Source organism: Theropithecus gelada, chromosome X (assembly GCF_003255815.1).
Source record: "Theropithecus gelada isolate Dixy chromosome X, Tgel_1.0, whole genome shotgun sequence".
Taxonomy (NCBI): Eukaryota; Metazoa; Chordata; class Mammalia; order Primates; family Cercopithecidae; genus Theropithecus; species Theropithecus gelada.
In genome coordinates, this window is record NC_037689.1 from 21062561 (window position 1) to 21081994 (window position 19434).

Sequence of the window (19434 nt, forward strand, 5' to 3'; positions counted from 1 at the left end):
GCATAAGAAGCCAACCTAGAACCTCAGGCCTGTAGCAGGAAGCAGAGGTGCCATAGCCAGTCTTCAGAACTATGAGAAAAAGGATTGTCATTTTAAGCCACTGACATTTGGTGTGTTTTTTTCATTCAGCATTATTGTGACAATGGTTAACCACTGCAAAAGGAGATAAGAAAAACTCAACGAAGGAGAAGACAAGCGGGGAGAGAGCAGATGGAGTCCTTGATTCTCTCCTATAACAGGGCAGAAGAGAAACAGAAGTAAAATAGCAGGTAGAGTACCTCCTTTTACATTAAACTAGTCTCATCAATGAACACAATGTGAAAAGGTACATCAATTGACCATTATTTCTCATTCCCTTTTAGTTAATGGCTTAGAACATTTTATAAAATAAATGTTAACAACAGAGCTCTCTTAGGTCATCAGTAGGGTAACCCTACATCCCAATTTTCCCAGGTCAATTCTAATCAACATCAATTGTTCTGATGTAGTTATTTAGCTCTCTTTGTTCTCAAAAATAAACTGATTTAGATGATAAATTCTATAGTAATCATAGAAAGCCCTGTCAGTCCATCTTGAAATACTACTTGGTTAATCCACAAGTTTGCTGCAATAACAGGACAACCCCCTTGCTCAAGCAACCATCCCCACAATGCCTTCTTGAGAGCATGTGGATTCCTAGGGTGAGCAACAGTTGGCCAGTATCATTTCTTCTAACTTTTCAAGTGATCTACCTTCTCAGTGGTCCCCTTTCTCTTCAAAGGATTTGAGGAACTCTAAAGTAACTTATAATTAGCAAACGGAGGACGCCAATCTCAATTGTAGTTTCAAATGAGCTTGTGCCATTTCTTTTATGGTATAAACCCTATAAACCTTTGCACAATTTGCTCGTTGACAGGACAGAGTAGTACACTTTCTATCATCCAATCAAGAAGGCCTTGATTGGAAGAAAATATATGTTTTTTAGGCACTCAACAAGACCCTAAATGTTCATACTACTGACATCTCTCCCTTCATGTCCCGATACTGTCAGATGAGAAATGGCAGGGAAGCAGAATCCCAGGTCTCAGTTTGCTACTGGTAGGAAAAGACAGCCAGATAGGCCCTGGTGGCCTCATTCTTGGACAACTGGTCCCTCTAGAGTCTACACTTTCCCATGCTGGAACGAAGCATGAGTACACCCTCAAAAGGAGTTCCAGGGTTGTTGGCCATCTTCTGCCAAAGGCGCTGCTCTTCCCCCTGAGAGTCCATCCAATCCACGTTCTTCCCATGGCTCACACCTGAAGAAACGAAATGGGAACATTATATGTCACACATGAAATGTTTTTCTCTCCTGCAAGGCATCTATCAACTTCTGAGGGGGCCTTTTGACCAGAGTACCTTTTACTGGCTTGTTCTCACTTAGTATATATAGTGAGTGGTGTTAGAATTGAATCAATCATTTGCAGCCTGCTCTATTCTCTAATGCCTAGGCCATATGAGGCAAATCAGGGTGGCCCTGGTGACTCACTTCCTCCCTACTTTAGCAGAGAGCTGGTTCATCTGGACTGTGCTAACATGACAGAAGAACGGGATGAATTTGGCTCTCTTTTTCTAACAAGGACACTTTTCTGACCTGGGGAGTTTTCCTTTTAGTGGTATAGATATTCTTGGCTCCCCTTAATCTATAAATAAGTAATTATCATAGTGATAGGACCTTCCTCAATAGAAGTATTTACCATGGTGTATGCAGATGGTCTCATCTATGTCTGGCTTAGGCTATGGGATAATGAGAGTTAGGGGGACTGCACGTGCTCTACTACTGTAATCCCTTTTCCAATTCACCCTGCTACAGTTGTGTCTTGTGGCACCAGTGGTGGGTTTCCTTGATCTGTTTTTAACAACATTGGTGTTATTTTTATGAAAAAATGATTTCTTTTCAATTCAACCAGTATGAATAATAGCTGCAAGTGCTGGACAGAACTGAGAAGATGATGAAGTAATGTTGGTCTTGAAAGTCGCTGTCCTCCTATCAGAAGGCTGTGCTGTCTTGGTAATCATCTTCTGAGCAAAATCTGAAGCAAGGTCCAAGAAAGTACTTAAAATTCACTTAGACTAAAGTGTAAATGTTAGTCTATGAAAGGACTGAATGTCAACATTATATCTTCCAATCTTCTAGCCTAAGGATATAAAGGTACTGTAGTTATATTTGTATTTTAACAATGAATAGATCCTTAGCTAAAGGAATGAAGCATTTGTGGTAATTTCAGGATTTAGCTGAAACTACGTATGTATATCCACTGCACATCACACCTGCAAGAATAGTGCCCCCAAACGGACCCAGTCACAGACCATCCCTGTGGGTCCCCAAATCCCTCACCACTTCCAGAATTCAAACGAACTCCTCCCAGAAAAATGTTGCTGGAAAAGGCCTCCTTGTCCCAGATGGTAAGTTCTAGGCAAACATTCTTTATATCCTGGGGATGGATGCCACTGAACATGAATGTATGATTCCACTGAGGGTTAACACTCTTTTTTATTACCAGAGTTTTGTGCTTGGTGGCTTTGCTATCATCAGGGAGCAGGTAGCTGCAGGAGGAAAAACAATCAAACCATCAGTAAGACAGCAGACAGAAAATGTCAACGTGCACGCAAGTGTGATGTGTCTATCTGATTTTTCTTCCCAGGCTTCTATATGCTTAAATCTGGATTTATATAGTGGAATGACTTTAATGCCCTCATTCTCCTTTCTAATCCTATTTTTGTCCTTCCTTCCATCTTGAAAAGAAAATACCTCCTGCAATAGACACTATTGTATGCCCTGCTTCACATCTTTTTGGCCCTCCTTGGAGCTGACTTGCAGCAGGATGGGAAGTTCCTGATATGCTTTCAGCTTCCTACCTCAAGTGCTTGTGTCTTTTGACACAAGGAATAAATTCCTCTAATTAAGGAATTTATCTGATATTGTGTTAGCTGGCTCAGCTTATGTGCAGGAAACTCTGGGATTACTTGGAATTTAATGCCCCTGGGGCAACCTTTAACTGATGAGTTTGAGAAATTGGTGGATAATTCCCCAGCTTCCCTGTCCCTCGAAGTGACAATCCTAAGGTATATTCCACAGAGTTCCTCACTGCTTCCCCAGTGGAATCAAGTTGCAGTTGCCCACAGTGGTAACCTGCCCATTAATATATGTTTTAATCAACTTCTCTTTCTTCCTTGTCTCATTTTCTCCACTTCCTCACTGGCGTTTCCTGAAAGCTCTTCAAATAAAACACCTGTATCCTAGGTTTTCTCGACTATGGTCAAAACACTGTATGAGGCTCTAGGTATGTGATAAAAATGGCTGTTTTCCCCCTTCAGGGAGCATACTTTAGAAAAGAAGACATACGTACATATGGAATTAGTACATGGAACAAAAATGAAAAGTGCTACAAACAAATGACTTTACAATAAAGAAGATACATTCAGTCACTTAATATTTCATTTCATGTCCCAAGCAGAGACTGATTATCTCCTAATATCCATTCTCTCCTTACATTCCTCTAAAAAACTCTGTGGTTTTATTTGAGCACAGTGTTGCCCAGAATAAAGATTACATTCCCCAGCCTCCCTTGCAGCTAGAATAGCCATGTGACTGAGTTCTGGCCATTGGGATATAAGAAGCAGTGCTTATAAAACTACTTCTTACATCTGGAAAGTGTCCTGTCAGCTGGAATTTGTATGGAATAGCTGAAACATGAGCAGCTATCCTAACCCATTAGGTGGATACCATAATGAGATGGAAAAATCCTGGGTCCCTGATAATCATGATGCTTCCATATCTGCCCTGGAGACCTTACCTTCAGTCTTTGTTTACATGTAAGAGAGAAAAAAAAAAAAAAACTAGTCTTGTTTAAGCCACTGTTCTTTTGGCTCACAGCCAGAAATATTGTTAATGGATATATTTTATATTATTAAACTTTACAGAGGGTCTATTCTTGCTCCCTCGCTGTCTTTAAAAAAAAATCTCATGTCTTTTTAGAATCAGCCTAATGTTTAAGTATTATTATAGATAGAATTTACCAGAAAGTTACTGGCTTTTGTTTTTCTTTCTAGAACAAAAATAGTCTTTTATTATTTCTGCTTTATAAATTTTCCACAAGATAAAGTGAATAGTGCTCCAGAAGATGTCAAGTAGCGCCGCAAGGTCACAATGTGGCCACGGGTTGGGAGCCATCTCCTCATTCCACCAGACAGTGAGCAGCACAGGCTTAAACTGGATGGTAGGGCTAATGACACAAATTGTAACTGCAGTATCCAAAGAAAGCATTTCTTCTATGCTCAAATCTACTGCAAGAAAGAGTGAAGGGCAGATGTGCCAGGATTCAGGCACACACACTCACCAATGGGGAGGCCCCAAAACTGCTTCTCCCCACTACTGGCTTTACCAAAGTTAGAACATGTGGTCAGGCACGGTGGCTCATGCCTGTAATCCCAGCACTTTGGGAGGCTGAGGCAGGCAGATTACTTGAGGTCAGGAGTTCGAGACCAGTCTGGTCAATGTAGTGAAACCCCGCCTCTACTAAAAATACAAAATAAATAAATAAATAAATAAATAAAATAGCTGGGCATGGTGCCACGCACCTGTAATCCCAGCTACTCAGGAAGCTGAGACATAAGAATCACTTGAACCTGGGAAGCGGAGGTTGCAGTAAGCTGAGATGGTGCCACTGCACTCCAGCCTGGGCGACAGAGCAAAACTCTGTCTCAAAACAAAAACAAAAACAAACAAAAAAAAGCAACATAACAAAAAAACAACAAAAAGGCAAAGTTAGAACATGTGAGAGTGAACCCAAACCATTTCTTTGTAGGAAAAAATACACTTTTCTAACACAGCATGAGAAGAGGAACAATATTGCCATCTGACTCAAAGAATGAACCTCATGGTCTGGCATCATGGGAATTTGTTTTACCTTATGTGCTTTATGGAGTTCCATGAAGGCAGGGATAATATGTTATTCATTTTTGAAAGCATAGCACCTCGTGCTTGGCACATGTGAATTTTTGTGTGTGTTCAAATGAATGAAAAATAACCTTGCAGTCTTAGTTCCTCAATTTCCAAGATAAAAATATCCAATAGTCAGAAATCAAAAGGGATTTGATGTTTGAGTTGCCTAGAGTTGGGCAAGAGTATATATTTTAAGGGCTGCATTCCCTCAAGAAGCTGCCCTTTGCTCCACAACTTGGGCACAAATGTCTAGCAGGTGGTCTTGGAGCCTCTCCAAAGCATTCGACAGTGGATAAGTCCAGCGAGAATGCTCTGACATCTCTACTTTTTACAATTTCCCACAAGAGAGAAAAATATCAAGGATCTGATATTTTGGTTATCATTGCACATTGCCAGTACAAAATGATAATAATGAACAATAAAAATACATTACACCTAGAAAATCATATTTTTTCCACTTTTTCAACAAATGAATCTTACAGAAAAAAGTTGCCTGTCTTGAAAGTAAGAATGATGGGAATTCCTGAAATATGTTGGAAACAGAGTGACTGCTAGAATCAGCAGTTCCCTCAACATTTGTGTTGTTTTAGATGTAAGAGCCAGCATTTAAGGGTAGTTCTCACCCATACACTTCTAGTAAACAGAACACGGAAGGTTCACAGCCACCACTGGCTTATGGATCACAGATCCTTTCATCTCTTATTAAGTATCATCCAGAAAGAGCTAAAACAAAGTTACCCCTTCACAAAGCTATCAGAAGTGCCTCCTGACTTCACTGCTGTCAAATTCTTTGCTTCTTTGATGAACACTTCTAGTATTCCTCCAGAGATTACAGGTGACTCCTTCTTCTTTCCCTTTTTAAAAGTCTTATTTCCTGTGTCAGCCACCAAAATGAGGGAATGGTGGGGAGAGAGAAAAAAAAAAAATAGAAAAATCATGGGTTCCATTTCAAAATTTACAAAGATCATATACAAAGATATATTTCATTTGCTGACTGAATTGGGCCTTTACATTGTTGTATATTTTTACTCATTTAACCATTTTTGCCCCCATTGGATTCCTTCCAGATAGGCCTTTCATTTGTGTTTGTTGAAACAAATGAACAAATAAATTTAAAACTTTAAACACTCCCTTACAAAGCATATCTTTTCACAGGGTATAAAGGCATGGAATGCCTAAGAGTTTTCCGGAGCACCATTCCTGCTCTTAGTGAGAAATAACTATGATGAAAGCAATATACACACACCACAACTCCGAAAGAGAAAATTCCATAACTCCCTTTGACAGTTTAGTCTTACAAATAGTCAGTTTTAGTCAGAGTCAGCTCTAGAGGCTACAGCCCAAGCAGTTACATTTTAGGGTGAGAGAAATCTCTTTTCCACCTCACTTTTCTATTCTATGAAATACGTTCAACATGAATGATATAAACCAGTACCACAACCAACATGTTTATTTAGTACTATTTTAAGCACTTTACATATATGAACCTATTTATTCTTCACAACAACCCTTTGAAGTGAGGAAATTGAGGTCAGGAGATAGTGAGTTACTTGCACAAGCTCACACTGAAAAGAGTTATAGTGAATGGGAGGACAGAGGAGGCTGCCTGCAAGAGTTGATGGTAAAAGAAGGGCAAGATAGTTTGGATGTATATCCTCACCCAAATCTCATGTTGAAATGTAATCCCCACTATCGGAGGTGGGGCCTGGTGGGAGGTGATTGGATCATGGAGTGTATTTCTCATGAGTGGTTTTGCACCGTCCCCTTGGTGCTGTCCTCACGATACTGAGTGAATTCCTGTGAGATCTGGTTGTTTAAAAGTATGTGGCACCTTCTCTCTTTCTCTTGTTCCTGCTCCTGTCATGTGAGACCCCTGCTCTACCTTCACCTTCTGCCATAATTGTAAGCTTCCTGAGGCTTCCTCAGATGCATATGCCTGTTTTATGCTTCCTACATAGTCTGCAGAACCATGAGCAAATTAAACCTCTTTTATTTATACATTACCTAATCTTGAGTATTTCTTATAGCAATGCAATAACAGCTTAATACAAAGGGGAAGAGAGATTTCTAAATTGACTCCATCTGATTTATTCCTTTAAATCCTGTGTTCTAGAACAACTTCTTCATCAAGACTCCCTGAATAGTTGTGAATGTCATAAATCCATGGAGCAGTTTCCTATGCTTGCCTCCCAGCAGCCTGCCTTCCCCCAGCCCTGGGGGAAGATCCTATATCTTTGGGACTAACAGAAAACAAATCTGACCACCAAGGCTGATCTCTAAGTATGAATTTTGTCCTTTCCTTGTAAGAATCCTGCATTCTTCCATATACGGTATATACATATCAACTTTCCCCAAAAGACAGTGACACCTAATCCTTTATGTTTTGTTTGTGTAATATGAAAGACATAGAATGCAACCAATCCCTGATTCCTACTACCACACTTCTAGAAACAGAATGTCATTGATCAAAGTCACTGATTTTTACTCTACCTTGGAGTTGTTCTGGTGGAAGCATCAGATTCTCTTCCGGGGGAATGTAACGTAAAACAACTGTCAGCTCTCCTTTGTATTGAAGGCCAATATCAGGAGCAAACTCCACCTGGCCAAGGAGAAACAAGTAAATTGAAAGAGTATGAATGATTTGCTTAGTATTGTAGTCCACATTTGAATGTGCAGTATTTACTTGGTGGCATAAATGTGACAATCCATTCCCATTTCAACTCTGTTGGCTCTCATTGGTTTAAGAGATGCCTTAGGTAAGAGAAAAGAAAGGCTGGAAAACTCTATGAAGGCATTTACATATAACCTTTAACATTTAAGTAAAAGGAATTTGAAAGAAGACATATAACTTATATTTGGCCAGTCAATAGATATTGAGCACCTGTGATGCATTGATGACCGGACCTATCACTGAGTTTACATATATAGTTTGGGATGTGAAGAAGCAGGAATAAAAATGCCACTGAAAGTACCTCCAGAAATTACTTCTCCGTGTCATCTTTGATGTCTTTTAAGGCTTTCCCAAGTGATCAAGAAGGGAAAAGTAGGCAATAATGCTTGATTCACATGGGGCTGCCAGTCTTCAACTGTTAAAAGCAATATTGGTAATTCATATAATCAAAATTCAACATGGAGAAAGTGGTTCACTCAAACATTGTTGGTGGGAATGTAAAATGGTGGAGTCATTCTGGAAAACAGTTTGGCAGCTGCTCGTAAGACTAAACATGCAACTACCATCTAACCAGAAATTGCACTCTTGGTCATTTATCCCGGAGAAATGAAAAAATTATATCCACACAAAACTTGTATACTAATATTTGTATCAGCTTTATTTGTAATAGTAAAAAACTGGAAATCACATAGATTTCCTTCAACAGGTGAATGGTCAAACAAACTGTGGTACATCCATACCGTGGAATACTATTCATTAATAAAAATGGAATACACTATTGATAAATGCAACAAGTTGAATCTCTAGAGAATTCTACTGAGTGAAAAAAAGCCAGTCTTAAAATGACATATACTTTATGATTTCATTTATGTAAGTAACATTCTTGAAATGACAAAATTATAGAGATGGAGAACAGATTAGTGGTTGCTAGAAGTTAGGGATGTGAGTAGTGGGAGGGAGTTAGATGTGGTTATAAAAGGTCAACCTGAGGGACACATGTGGTATTAGAACTGTTCTGTACCTTGACTGTGGTAGTAGATGCACAAACCTATAAAGGTGATAAAATTGCATAGAACTAAATACACACACACACGTGCACACATACACACACACACAAATGAGTACAAAACTGGGAATTCTGAATAAAATTGGTGGATCATATCAATGTCAATATCTTGGTTGTGGCTGGGTGTAGTGGCTCATGCCTGTAATCCCAGCACTTTGGGAGGTGTAGGTGGGAGGATCTCTTGAGCCCAGGAGTTTGAGACCAGCCTGGGCAACACAGTGAGACCCCACGTAGCTGGGCATGGTGGCATGCACCGTAGTCCCAGCTACTTGGGAGGCTGAGGTGGGAGGATAGCTTGAGCCCAGAAATTTGAGATTATAATGAGCTATGATTTTGACACTGTACTCCAGCCTGGATGCCAGAGTGAGGCCCTGCCTTTAAAAAATTAAGCAAAACCTGGTTTGATATTATAGTACAGCTTTGCTATAGGTTACCATTGGGGAAAATCAAGTAATAAGTACATGGGATCTCTCTGTAGTATTTCTTATAACTGCATGTAGATTTACAGTCATCTCAAAATATAAAGTTCAAATTAAAGAAAATCAATGTGCACATGCACCCAGAACCTCTGTTCTATAGGTCTCCCACTTGCCATTGAGTCAACTGAACTTTGAGTTCTTTCACAGGTAGAGCAGGAAAGGAAACTTTTGTTAAGGTTTTCCTTTAGAGATCTGACTTCTGAGTCAAGAGCAGAGAACTGCTCTCTCAGAGAGGGCAGAATGAGAGTTCAGAAACCTAGCCCACTCATAGCTAAGCCAGAGACTGTTCAAGACTTGGCATAAATAAGCAAATAAATAGTAAAAAAAAAATTAAACATACTGAGACTATTAAAAAGAAAAGGAATCCTTGCCTGACTTTCCCTTTTCTTTCCTGCTGGTGATAGTAAAACTTACTAGTAAGGGTGGGAAAAATGCTTGAAATATTTTATTCAACCTTCTTACCGGGGGCAAAAATGAGAATATATGGTAAAATAGACTATCCATCTAATATTTAATCTGATTATTTTAGATCAAGTTCCTTGTAACTGGACTCTTCTTTTTGTTTTGACAATCTCAGTAAATTTTAGTTTAGGTGAGTATCATAAGTAGAAAATAATAATGGATGTTAGGACAGATTAAAGATGGTTACCACTTTTTTGGTACTGTCATCAATGAGAGATGGGGTATTTGTGACCTCTCCTTGGGTCTGAGTGGGCTCTGTGATTGCTTTGACTAGTATTATAGAATATGGCAGAAGTGACAATGTGCCAGTTTTGGGGTCCAGGTCTTAAGATCGACAGCTTCTACTTTCTTTCTTGGAATGGATATTTCTGAATGCTTCCTCTGGGAATCCATGCTAAGAGAGCCCAAGCCACAGAGACAAGCCGCACGTAGGTGCTCCAGCTGGCAGGCCTAGCTGAGTTTCCAGCCAGCAGTCAACATCATGTGTAAGACATGGAAGTGAGTCAATTCGAACAATCAATGCAGTTGAGATTTTCGATGACATCAGCCTCAGTCAACCATCTGGCTGCAGTGGCACGATAAACCCTAAGTGAGAACTACCTAGATGAGCCTAGTTAACCCATAGAATCATGAGAGAGAATAAATTCTTGCTGTAAGCCACAAAGGTTTAAGGTAGTTCAGTATACAGCAATAGTTAACCAGAGCAGGCTGTGTTGGCTTTTTGAGTGAGATCTTCGGGTAGGAAAAAGTGATATGTGTAGGAATCACATACTAATATACAGTGTGCTACTAGAGATCAAAAACATGCATTATTGGGATTTACCAACATTCCATTGGTTTTTAGCTTAAAATATACTGTTGACCCCATATAAATATAGACCTCAAGTCTTAAGAAAGGAGAACATAATAATGATGAAGCTTGTAGCATTATAATCACATACAAAAAATTAAAGTGGAGAGTCATATTGCAGTCTGCACATGTCTAATGTCTTAGGGTATTTTTGATACTTATACTTTGCCAGGAAATTCCTAAGCAACACCCTCTCCTGGCATAACACCATTGTCATTATCCAACCAACTATTACTTAGAAAAAGTTAGCAGAATCCAATCATATTCAATTCAACTCTACCAACACATATGGAATGCTTACATTTTTATAAGGCACTTTGCTAAGTGCTGTGGGGACACATAAGACAGACCCTGCTTTCAATGAGTTTTCAGTCTATGTAGTAGATATATTTGCAGTAGCAGGATCTATTAATTCACACTTAGTTAACTGACTCATCGGTTTAATTAGTGTTCTTCATCCCTAGTGAATAGCAGAATCCTTCCTGCAAAGAACATGCATCTGCTCCCATCAGTTGAATTGTATGCACACTGAGAGTCAGCTGCGTTAGTTAGTCCCCCAAGCTCTTTAGGCCAGGCATATTTGTGATTGTAATTATATAGTTTAATGTCACATAAATTGATGAGTGCAAAAGACAGCTGCTACTATAACAATTCTGTTGAATACTTTAGAAGAACTAAAGATTTGAAAACAAAGTTGCTGTTGGATTATATGTGGGCTTGAATCTATGAAAGGTTAGAAAAAATCATAAATTTTTGAGAAGAATTTGCATTTAGTTTACTTTGAAAGTATTCTTATGTTCTTGTTTCATTCGAGAAAAAAACTCAAATTTGAATCTGCTGATGATGATGCATTAGGAGGAGAATTTATGCAAGGAATATATGGCAGAATTTTACTTACTGAATGAAATTCAAACAAAATTAATTGTCTCTGTATTAGAAGACTTGCGAATGAATGTACATTTATTTGGTTTAAGTTAAAAATAAATGTTTAAGAAATGTATTGGGAAGCTATAGTAATCAAAACAGCATGGTACTGGCATAAGAACAGATACATAACACCAATGGAACAGAATAGAGAGTCCAGAAATAAATTTATGGTCAATTGATTATCAACAAAAGTGCCAAAAATACACAATGGGGAAAGGACAGTCTCTTTAGTAAACAGTGTTGGGACAAGTGAACATCCACATGCAGAAGATTGAAATTGGACCCTTATCTCACACCGTATACAAAAATCAACTCAAAGTGGATTAAAGACTTAAGCATGAGACCTGAAACTGTAAAACCACTAGGAAAAACATAGGGGAAAAGCTCCATAACATAGGTCTGGGAAATTTTTTTTATATGACCCTAAAAGCACAAGAAACAAAAGCAAAAATAGGCAAATAGGACTGCCTCAAACTGAACTTCTGCAGAGCAAAGAAAACAATCGACAGAGTGAATAGACAATCTGCAGAATGAGAGAAAATAGTTGCAAATCATACATCTGATATAGTTTAAGTTAAATAATTTAATATCCAAAATACATAAAGAACTCAAGCAATTCAATAGTAAGAAAACAAATAATCCAATTAAATAACGGGCAAAGGATCTTAATAGACATCTCTCAAAAGAAGACATACAAATTGCCAACAAGTGTATGACAAAATGCTCAGCATCGCTAATCACCAGGGAAATGCAAATTAAAATCGCAATGAGCTATTATCTTATACCTGTTAGAATGGCTACTATCAAAAGGACTAAATACAGCGAGTGTCATAGAACCACCGTATATATGATCTAGCAATCCCACTACAGGGTATATAGCCAAATAAAATGAAATAAGTATCTTAAAGAGATCTCTGCACTTCCATGCTCATTGCAGCATGATTCACAATAGCCAACATATAGAAACAACCTAATTGTCTATCAATGGATGAAGTGATAAAGAAAATATGGTATATATACACAATGAAATACTATTCAGACTTAAAAAATAAAATCTTGTCATGTGCATTTGCAACAACGTGGATAAATCTGGAGGACATTATGTTAATTAAAATAAGCCAGGCACAGAAAGATGAACACTGCATGATCTCACTTATATCTAAAATAGATGTAAATCTAAAATAGTGGAATCTAAAATAGTTGAATTAATAGAAGCAGAGAGTAGAGTGGTGGTTATCAGGGGCTGGGGGTGGGCAGAACTGGGGGAGATGTTGGCCAAACAAAATAAAATGTCAGCTAGATAGGAGGAATAAATTTGAAGAATCTCTTTTACAACATGGTGACCATAGTTATTAATAATAACAATGCTTTGTATTCTTGAAAATTGCTAAGAAAGCAAATTTTATGTGTTCTGACCATAAAAAAGTATGCTATGTGAAGTAACGTATATGTTAACTAGATTGATGTAGCCATTCCATAATATATGCATATTTAAAAACCACATTTTACATGATAACTATATACAATTTTTATGTGTTAGTTCAAAATAATTAAAAATAAAAGAAATGCATTGAGTGTGTGTGTTTGTATGTGGGTGATTTCTGTGATGTTGTCTATTAACTGACCTACTATTGGTGGTCATTTCTAGGGGAAGAGGGTTTCTACTATACAGAAAGTTCAATGTAAGATGTTTCGACTATACAGAAAGTTCAATGGTGACAGTTATTCCAACACAAGTAAAAAGAAACTATTATGGGAAGAGAGAGATTAATCCGGATTGGGAAAAACAGGTGGCTCTTGCCTGGTCCTTAAAGAATGGGAGACATGATGACAGATGAAGATGGATTGGGAAGGTTAGTCCACTTTGAGAAAGCAGTAAGAGCAAAATATGATGGGGGCTGTGTAGAATATGTTTAGGGACTGACAGAAAGTCAAATGTGATCAGGGGAGTGTGTACAGGGAGGTAGTAGCAAGGAGGATGGAAATAAGGTGTCAACTCGGGGTTTCCCAGAAGATGCTAAGGCACTAATTTAAGTTATAGTATTTTACTAGGAAGGGTACTGGGGAAGGGGGACTGAAAGTGAAGGAGGTTTAAGGATGTGATTTCAGGCAAAGTTCCATGGAGAGTAACTTTTGTTAAGTCCCATAGGGGTACTCTGGAGATGTGACAGATCACGCTTCAGAGCTGTTCTAATCAGAGGCAAGAACGTGGGAGTATTGATGCTCCTTAATCCACCAGTCATTGATCAAGAATCTGCTCACCCCCAGGAGACTTAAATACCCAGGCTATGTTGGCTTTTCTGGCCTGCAAACCAAGCCCTCTCTAGCAGCCCGAGGGCTCCCCTCCTACAATAATTGGCAGGGGTTGGCTGGTGGGAGTGAAAGCAATGGGGAGCCCTGTTTGCAAGAAAATGGGGATGCGTAGAGAACTAACATCTTTTGCTGCTACAGTAGGCTGGGCCATTCAACAGAACACTGAGTGCCAGGGTGAGGGTATTTATTCAAGCCATATCCAAAAGCAGTAGGGAACCACTGAGACTATCTGAGCAGGGATGTGAAATAAGCAGATGACACCCACTACCTTCTGCTTTCTGAAAAAAAGAGAGGTCCACTTTCCGTCGGAGCAAGGAAGAGACTCCCAGTGCATTTACACGTGTAACATGGAGTAAGGAATTACAGACAAAAGTCTGCCAAAAAAGAGAGAGAGCCTTTAATCTAGGTATAATTCCTAAGGAACATACATTTACTCTCTGCCTGAAGGCAGAATAAGAGAATGTTTCCTTGGGAAACCACTTAAGCTTGCTGTTGATTTTCAGATGTCCCATAGCACACCTTGGGAAGGCTTGAAAGGCAATTCATACTGATAAAACCTTCTTGTCTAACTACCTGACATGCCTTTCAGAAGGATAATGATTTACAGCTAATAAATAATCCCATACCATGAAGTAAAATGGAAGTTATACTGTGAAACTACAGTATGTTTGGCATCTTGAGTCCTTTCTCTGCACCAGCCTCCTCACTGGCTTAGCACTGTAGGACCTAACCCATGCAAAGATAGATATTGAGGAACCTTCACTAACAGAGTCAATAAGCAATAAGGCACCATGCCTTTCTGGCACTCCTAGTGCAGAAGTATGTCAGAATTTCTGAATTATTAAGGATTATTAATTCTGATCCCCTATTACTAGGGAAATCAGTCCCTGTAACTCACGTTTCACCTTCTCAACTGCATAATCTACAAGAAACGTCAAGTCTCCAAGGCTGCTCATACTACACCTGCAGCTGCTGGAGTGACAATTGCATTGAAATGACCAAGGCAGGAAACTGAAACTGAAGTGCCACTTTACATAGCTGGCTGATAACCAACCACACAGAGCCCAGCTCAGCCTGAGGATGAGCCACTAATGAAGCACAAGGCAGCCTATAGAGCATGCCTTTGTGCCTGTCCTCCGCGTTTTCAGAAGACATGGTATCTAAGCACGTCTGAGTCTTCAGCTTTTCTTCTATATAGAACAGAGGAAGCTGGGCAGAGGAAGATGGCAGAGGTTAGAGATACTAACTTCTGTTGGGTTCTTCAGAAATAGACTCGAAGGTGAAGATTTGTATGCAAGTGAATTATTAAGGAAGTTCTCTTAGAGAGACCAGTAAAGCGATATGGGAAGCAGAACAGGGACGAGTCTAACCTTGGGCAAAATTCCATGGAAGGTAGCTTCTACCTGAGGTGGTACTATACGTAACACTTTGGAGCTTTTCCCCACTTTCAGTAAGGGAAGTGGGCCTTCATACTCCCCCACCTATCAGTTATTGATGAAGGGTTGTCACGTGGCAGCGGGTACAAAAATTCCCAGGACTTCTGGCTTTCTGCCTATGTAGGCAAAAAGCTACAGTAGCCCGAGGGAAGTCTTCTAAAGAGAGTCTCAGGTGGAGGCTGTTGCGGCGAACCTCCTAACAGACATGGTTAGGAACCTAAGAGGATCTGGCCGAGGGCCCATGGTATTCCACAGTGAATGCGATCCGAACTTTTCTACCTTCAGTAGGCTCAGAAAGACTCAGAGATGCTTCCCTCTTATGATAGGCTGTGAATCACTCATCGACAATGTGGAAGTGATTACTGAGGAAAATGCTGATTTCTAAGCACAAAGGATGCCTGGGAGAGGTCTAGGAGAGCTTACATATCCTTCCAGCAAAGTCCTTCAACTATTTCCAGGAAATTGACTGGAAGGATGCTATTGTTCCCTCCTTCAGAACCAGGGTATATTCTGATTGTCTTAAGCCACCTAATGCATCTTACCTCCCTGGCCACAGTCATTAGCTTAGAATAGGCAAATGATAGAATTATAATTAGGAGAACCAGACCCAATGCGCTGATTTGGCTGCTGGAGGAGGAGGAACTCTCTCCTCTTCTGAACAGTGTGATGCAAAGATGAAAGGCTTTCAGCCACTGTAGTCATTAGAGAGGCATGCTTGGAGCTAGTCAGGGAGGACAATACTGCATGGAACCTGAAAATGAGGCCAATGAAGTTAAAAAGAGAGACCAAGAAATTCCAAGACTTTGATAAGATTTGAACATCTGGATCAAGCCATGCCTAATCACTGCTGGCCAATAATCTCCCTTTATATTTTGAGCAGTATGAGCTGGAGTTTCTGTCAGTTGCAATACAAGGACTCCCAAGTCACATGTATACCATTTAACATTTACTGAGAGCTTACAATGTTCCAGATAAAATGCTGACAGCCATGTATACAATGTTTATTCAAGCCTCACCACAGACCTATAAGCTACATCCAATGATTATATTACAACTGAGGACACTAAGGCATAAAAAGTTAAATAATTTGCCCAAGGTCACATGGGCAGTCATGAAGCCAGGACTGAACCAAGTAAGTTTGATTTGAGTCCACTGTCTTCATCATAATGTGTTTTTGCCTTTCTGTATATAAAGAATAATCTTTGACTGCATAAATGTGACCTTTACTCACCTCTATTTTGGCTTAAAAGGTACTGTAAATGCATAGAGACTCCAGTCACTTAAAGTGAATCCAAGGCACTGTTGGTCTAGATTAGAACATGCTATACAGTATTGGCATTTAATTATCAGCTCTAAGATTTTTTTTTCTGAATGTAACTCAAGGCCTGGGTCATGAATCCCAAAAGTAGGAACATAAGAAAATCAGATACTATAGCTACTGGTTATTCCCTCGTATAAGCAAAGGCAAGATCACTCCTGCTTATGGTCTGAATTGTGGAGAATGAGAAATAAAGGTAATGTTTTGAGATTGTTTATGCTGTATGAATTTGGTTTTGCCTATGTGAAAATGAAGACTCTCTAATAAGATCATATAATGTGTTGCTTTCAGTTATCCAATAAGACTGTCAAATAATACACATTTTTAGCAAAAAATATATATGGTTATGTGGCTTTCATTATACAAAAGACCTATATTGACAAAGAATTTCCAAAGCGGTGGATTTACAACATTTTTATAATATTATTCCAAAATTTCCTGTGCAAATTTTTTTGCAGATTATCACTTGAAATTTGAAAGTCTTCGAGTTCTTTAGGCCTATGACATCAATTTCGCTCATAACTTGTATCATTGCATAACTGACTAATCTAAGAGCATTTCCTACCTTGGGTTGAAGCACAAACCACTCATCAGTTGGATTTTCAAAGTTCCATGAGTCAAAAGGAATCTCTACTTCCCCGAGGAAGCTATTACGTCCAAATCGATCATAGTGCCAGACTGACAGCTGCAGAGTTCTTGTTTCCAGCTGGGTATGGCTGATGGTGTACTGCAAATGAGATTTGCAACATTACATTCCACAAGGAGGGCTCTATCCAATTCCAGGACAGGTTGAAATTTACTTCCGACATCTTTCAGATCATATACATCAGTAACATGAACAAAACAAACCCAAAGAAAACTCTTTGTTTTTCTTTGTTTCTGCTACAATTGAAGTTCTATGCCATAAACTCATTTTGTGCCAGACTTAGCATTGAAAGATATTTGAGGTAGTATTTGAGGTAGAGGTAAACTCCAGATACTGTATACAAAGTGTTAGGTGATGAAGCTTATCCTCTTTCCAGTTTTATTGGTTTTTCATTTTCCTTAATTATTTTTTCACACCTACTTTGTAAACTCAAGGTTTAATATATAAATTCTCCAACTTCTTTCTTATCTTACTCATAATGAGAATCCCCAAATCCAGAAAAGAATTGACAATGAGAAACTCGCAAACACCAAATTTTATAAAGTCCAGCCTAAGTGTAGAGGTGAAAAGGTGTACATGTATATTACACAGAAAGAAGATGTTGCTGGGCTAGCATTTTTTTTTTTTTGGTAACAGCACTATCCAGGGCCACATGCTCACACACCCTCCAACCTTCTGCTTGTTCTATGCAACCAGCATCTGGGACACACTTCAGACTGACTGACTCCTGATCTTGGATTAGTGTCTATTCTCGTTCTTGCTGTTATTGTCATAATTAACCTTGGCTCCCTGCTTCCTAAATTTACCCTCTCCCTGTATTTGGGCTCATCTTTTCAATCCTGTTATGGCCATTGAATATACCTTCTGCCTGTATTTATTCATTTGTCAGTTTGTTTTGTCTTAATATTAGCTCCTGCTTCCACACATGCTCCCACTGACACATGCAGGCTCATGGCTTTCTGTCTTTACCAATTTCCTCCTAAAATGGACTCTGCCTCCATCATTCTTGGGCAAAAGCCCATAAATTTCCATAGAATTGGCAATAATTTCTTCATTCCATTCTCCCTGGATGTTTCTTACCAGGCCAGATTGGTCCATAGCAAGGGAAGGGGTTAATTATGTGAAAGCTCATTGGAAAGAGATTCCTATTTTCTGGATCATTGAGCTGGATTGGGCTATATTTTATCTAGGCCACTTTTGTTGAGATTTCTCAAATCTGGCTCTTCATTTCCACTATTCATTAACCACATACTTATATTTAGTCAAATTCTGAAATCCTAACAACAAACAGTATAGATCTATGCTATATTAGCAGAACAATGAATGTGTGCAAAATGACTGTTAAGTAGTGTCAAAACTGTGACAAACTTCTTTTAAGGAAGTCAGAAAAAGCACTGTTTGCCCAAGGGTAAAACCGATTTTTTTGGCAAGATGCATCAGCACAGATGCAGTTTGGCTGGATCATCTCTATTCAAGGTTAAAATTCAGTAGCAGCAGAGACATAAACAGAATAAGAGTGTTTTCGTTTCCTCAAAAGATGTTAGAAAAGTCAAGGGTATTATGTTAATTTATTCAAATTCTAATTTCTAAAACATATACAAGCCTTGACATGCAAATAAAATATTCTCTGTAGTTACTTCTAAACCACTGAAGTTGTGAACAGTATCACATGAGTTACTATGAGACCATATTTATTTACCTTTAGTGTTTCATTGAATTCTGGATTGGTGCCTGTTCTGATTTTGGTCTTACGCTTGTTGTTTCGGGACTTGTCAGGAAGAAGGTATGACTTGACATAACTACAGGTAAGAAAATATAAATGTAATTATTGTGAAACATTTATTTGCAAGAAATGTTCAAAGACTTCATTGTGAATAAAAGGGGCAAAGGGCCAGTGCCAGTGTGCATGAGAGGAAATACCAAAGAGAATTTTGTCTATATGAGAGGATACCTTAAAATGAGAACCCTGGGCCTTTCATAAGAGAGAAGTGGTAAAGTATAATGATAAAAGAGTGTGGGTTCTGGAGTCAAGCCACCTGGTTTTGAATCACTCCATGCCTCAGAGGTTTTGGTGACCTCAAGAATTTACTAAATAACCACTCTGTGCCTCAGTTTCTTCATCTGTAAAACTGGGAAAATAACAGTGTCTAACTGATGGCCTTCTGTGGATTAAATTAGTTGACACATCCAAGGAGCTACCGTATTGTACTACTCAACAAATATAACACATTATTAATGTTAACGGTCTCACAAACTTTCCTGGGATTAGATGCTTCTTTCTCTATTCCTAGTCTTGCCCTCTG

General features: G+C 38.9%; 1 protein-coding gene across 1 annotated transcript in view; it reads right to left on the minus strand.

Annotated features, from left to right (window-relative positions):
• Positions 1-1134: 1134 nt before the first annotated feature.
• SYTL5 (synaptotagmin like 5) overlaps positions 1135-19434 on the minus strand; it is a 228208-nt gene continuing 209908 nt past the window's right edge. Inside the window, exons 13-18 of the mRNA XM_025371943.1 lie at positions 18831-18930; positions 17051-17212; positions 7454-7562; positions 5702-5837; positions 2357-2565; positions 1135-1277 (exon numbers count right to left, since the gene is read on the minus strand). Coding sequence (XP_025227728.1) covers positions 1135-1277; positions 2357-2565; positions 5702-5837; positions 7454-7562; positions 17051-17212; positions 18831-18930 — 859 coding nt within the window. The remainder of the gene's footprint in view (positions 1278-2356; positions 2566-5701; positions 5838-7453; positions 7563-17050; positions 17213-18830; positions 18931-19434) is intronic.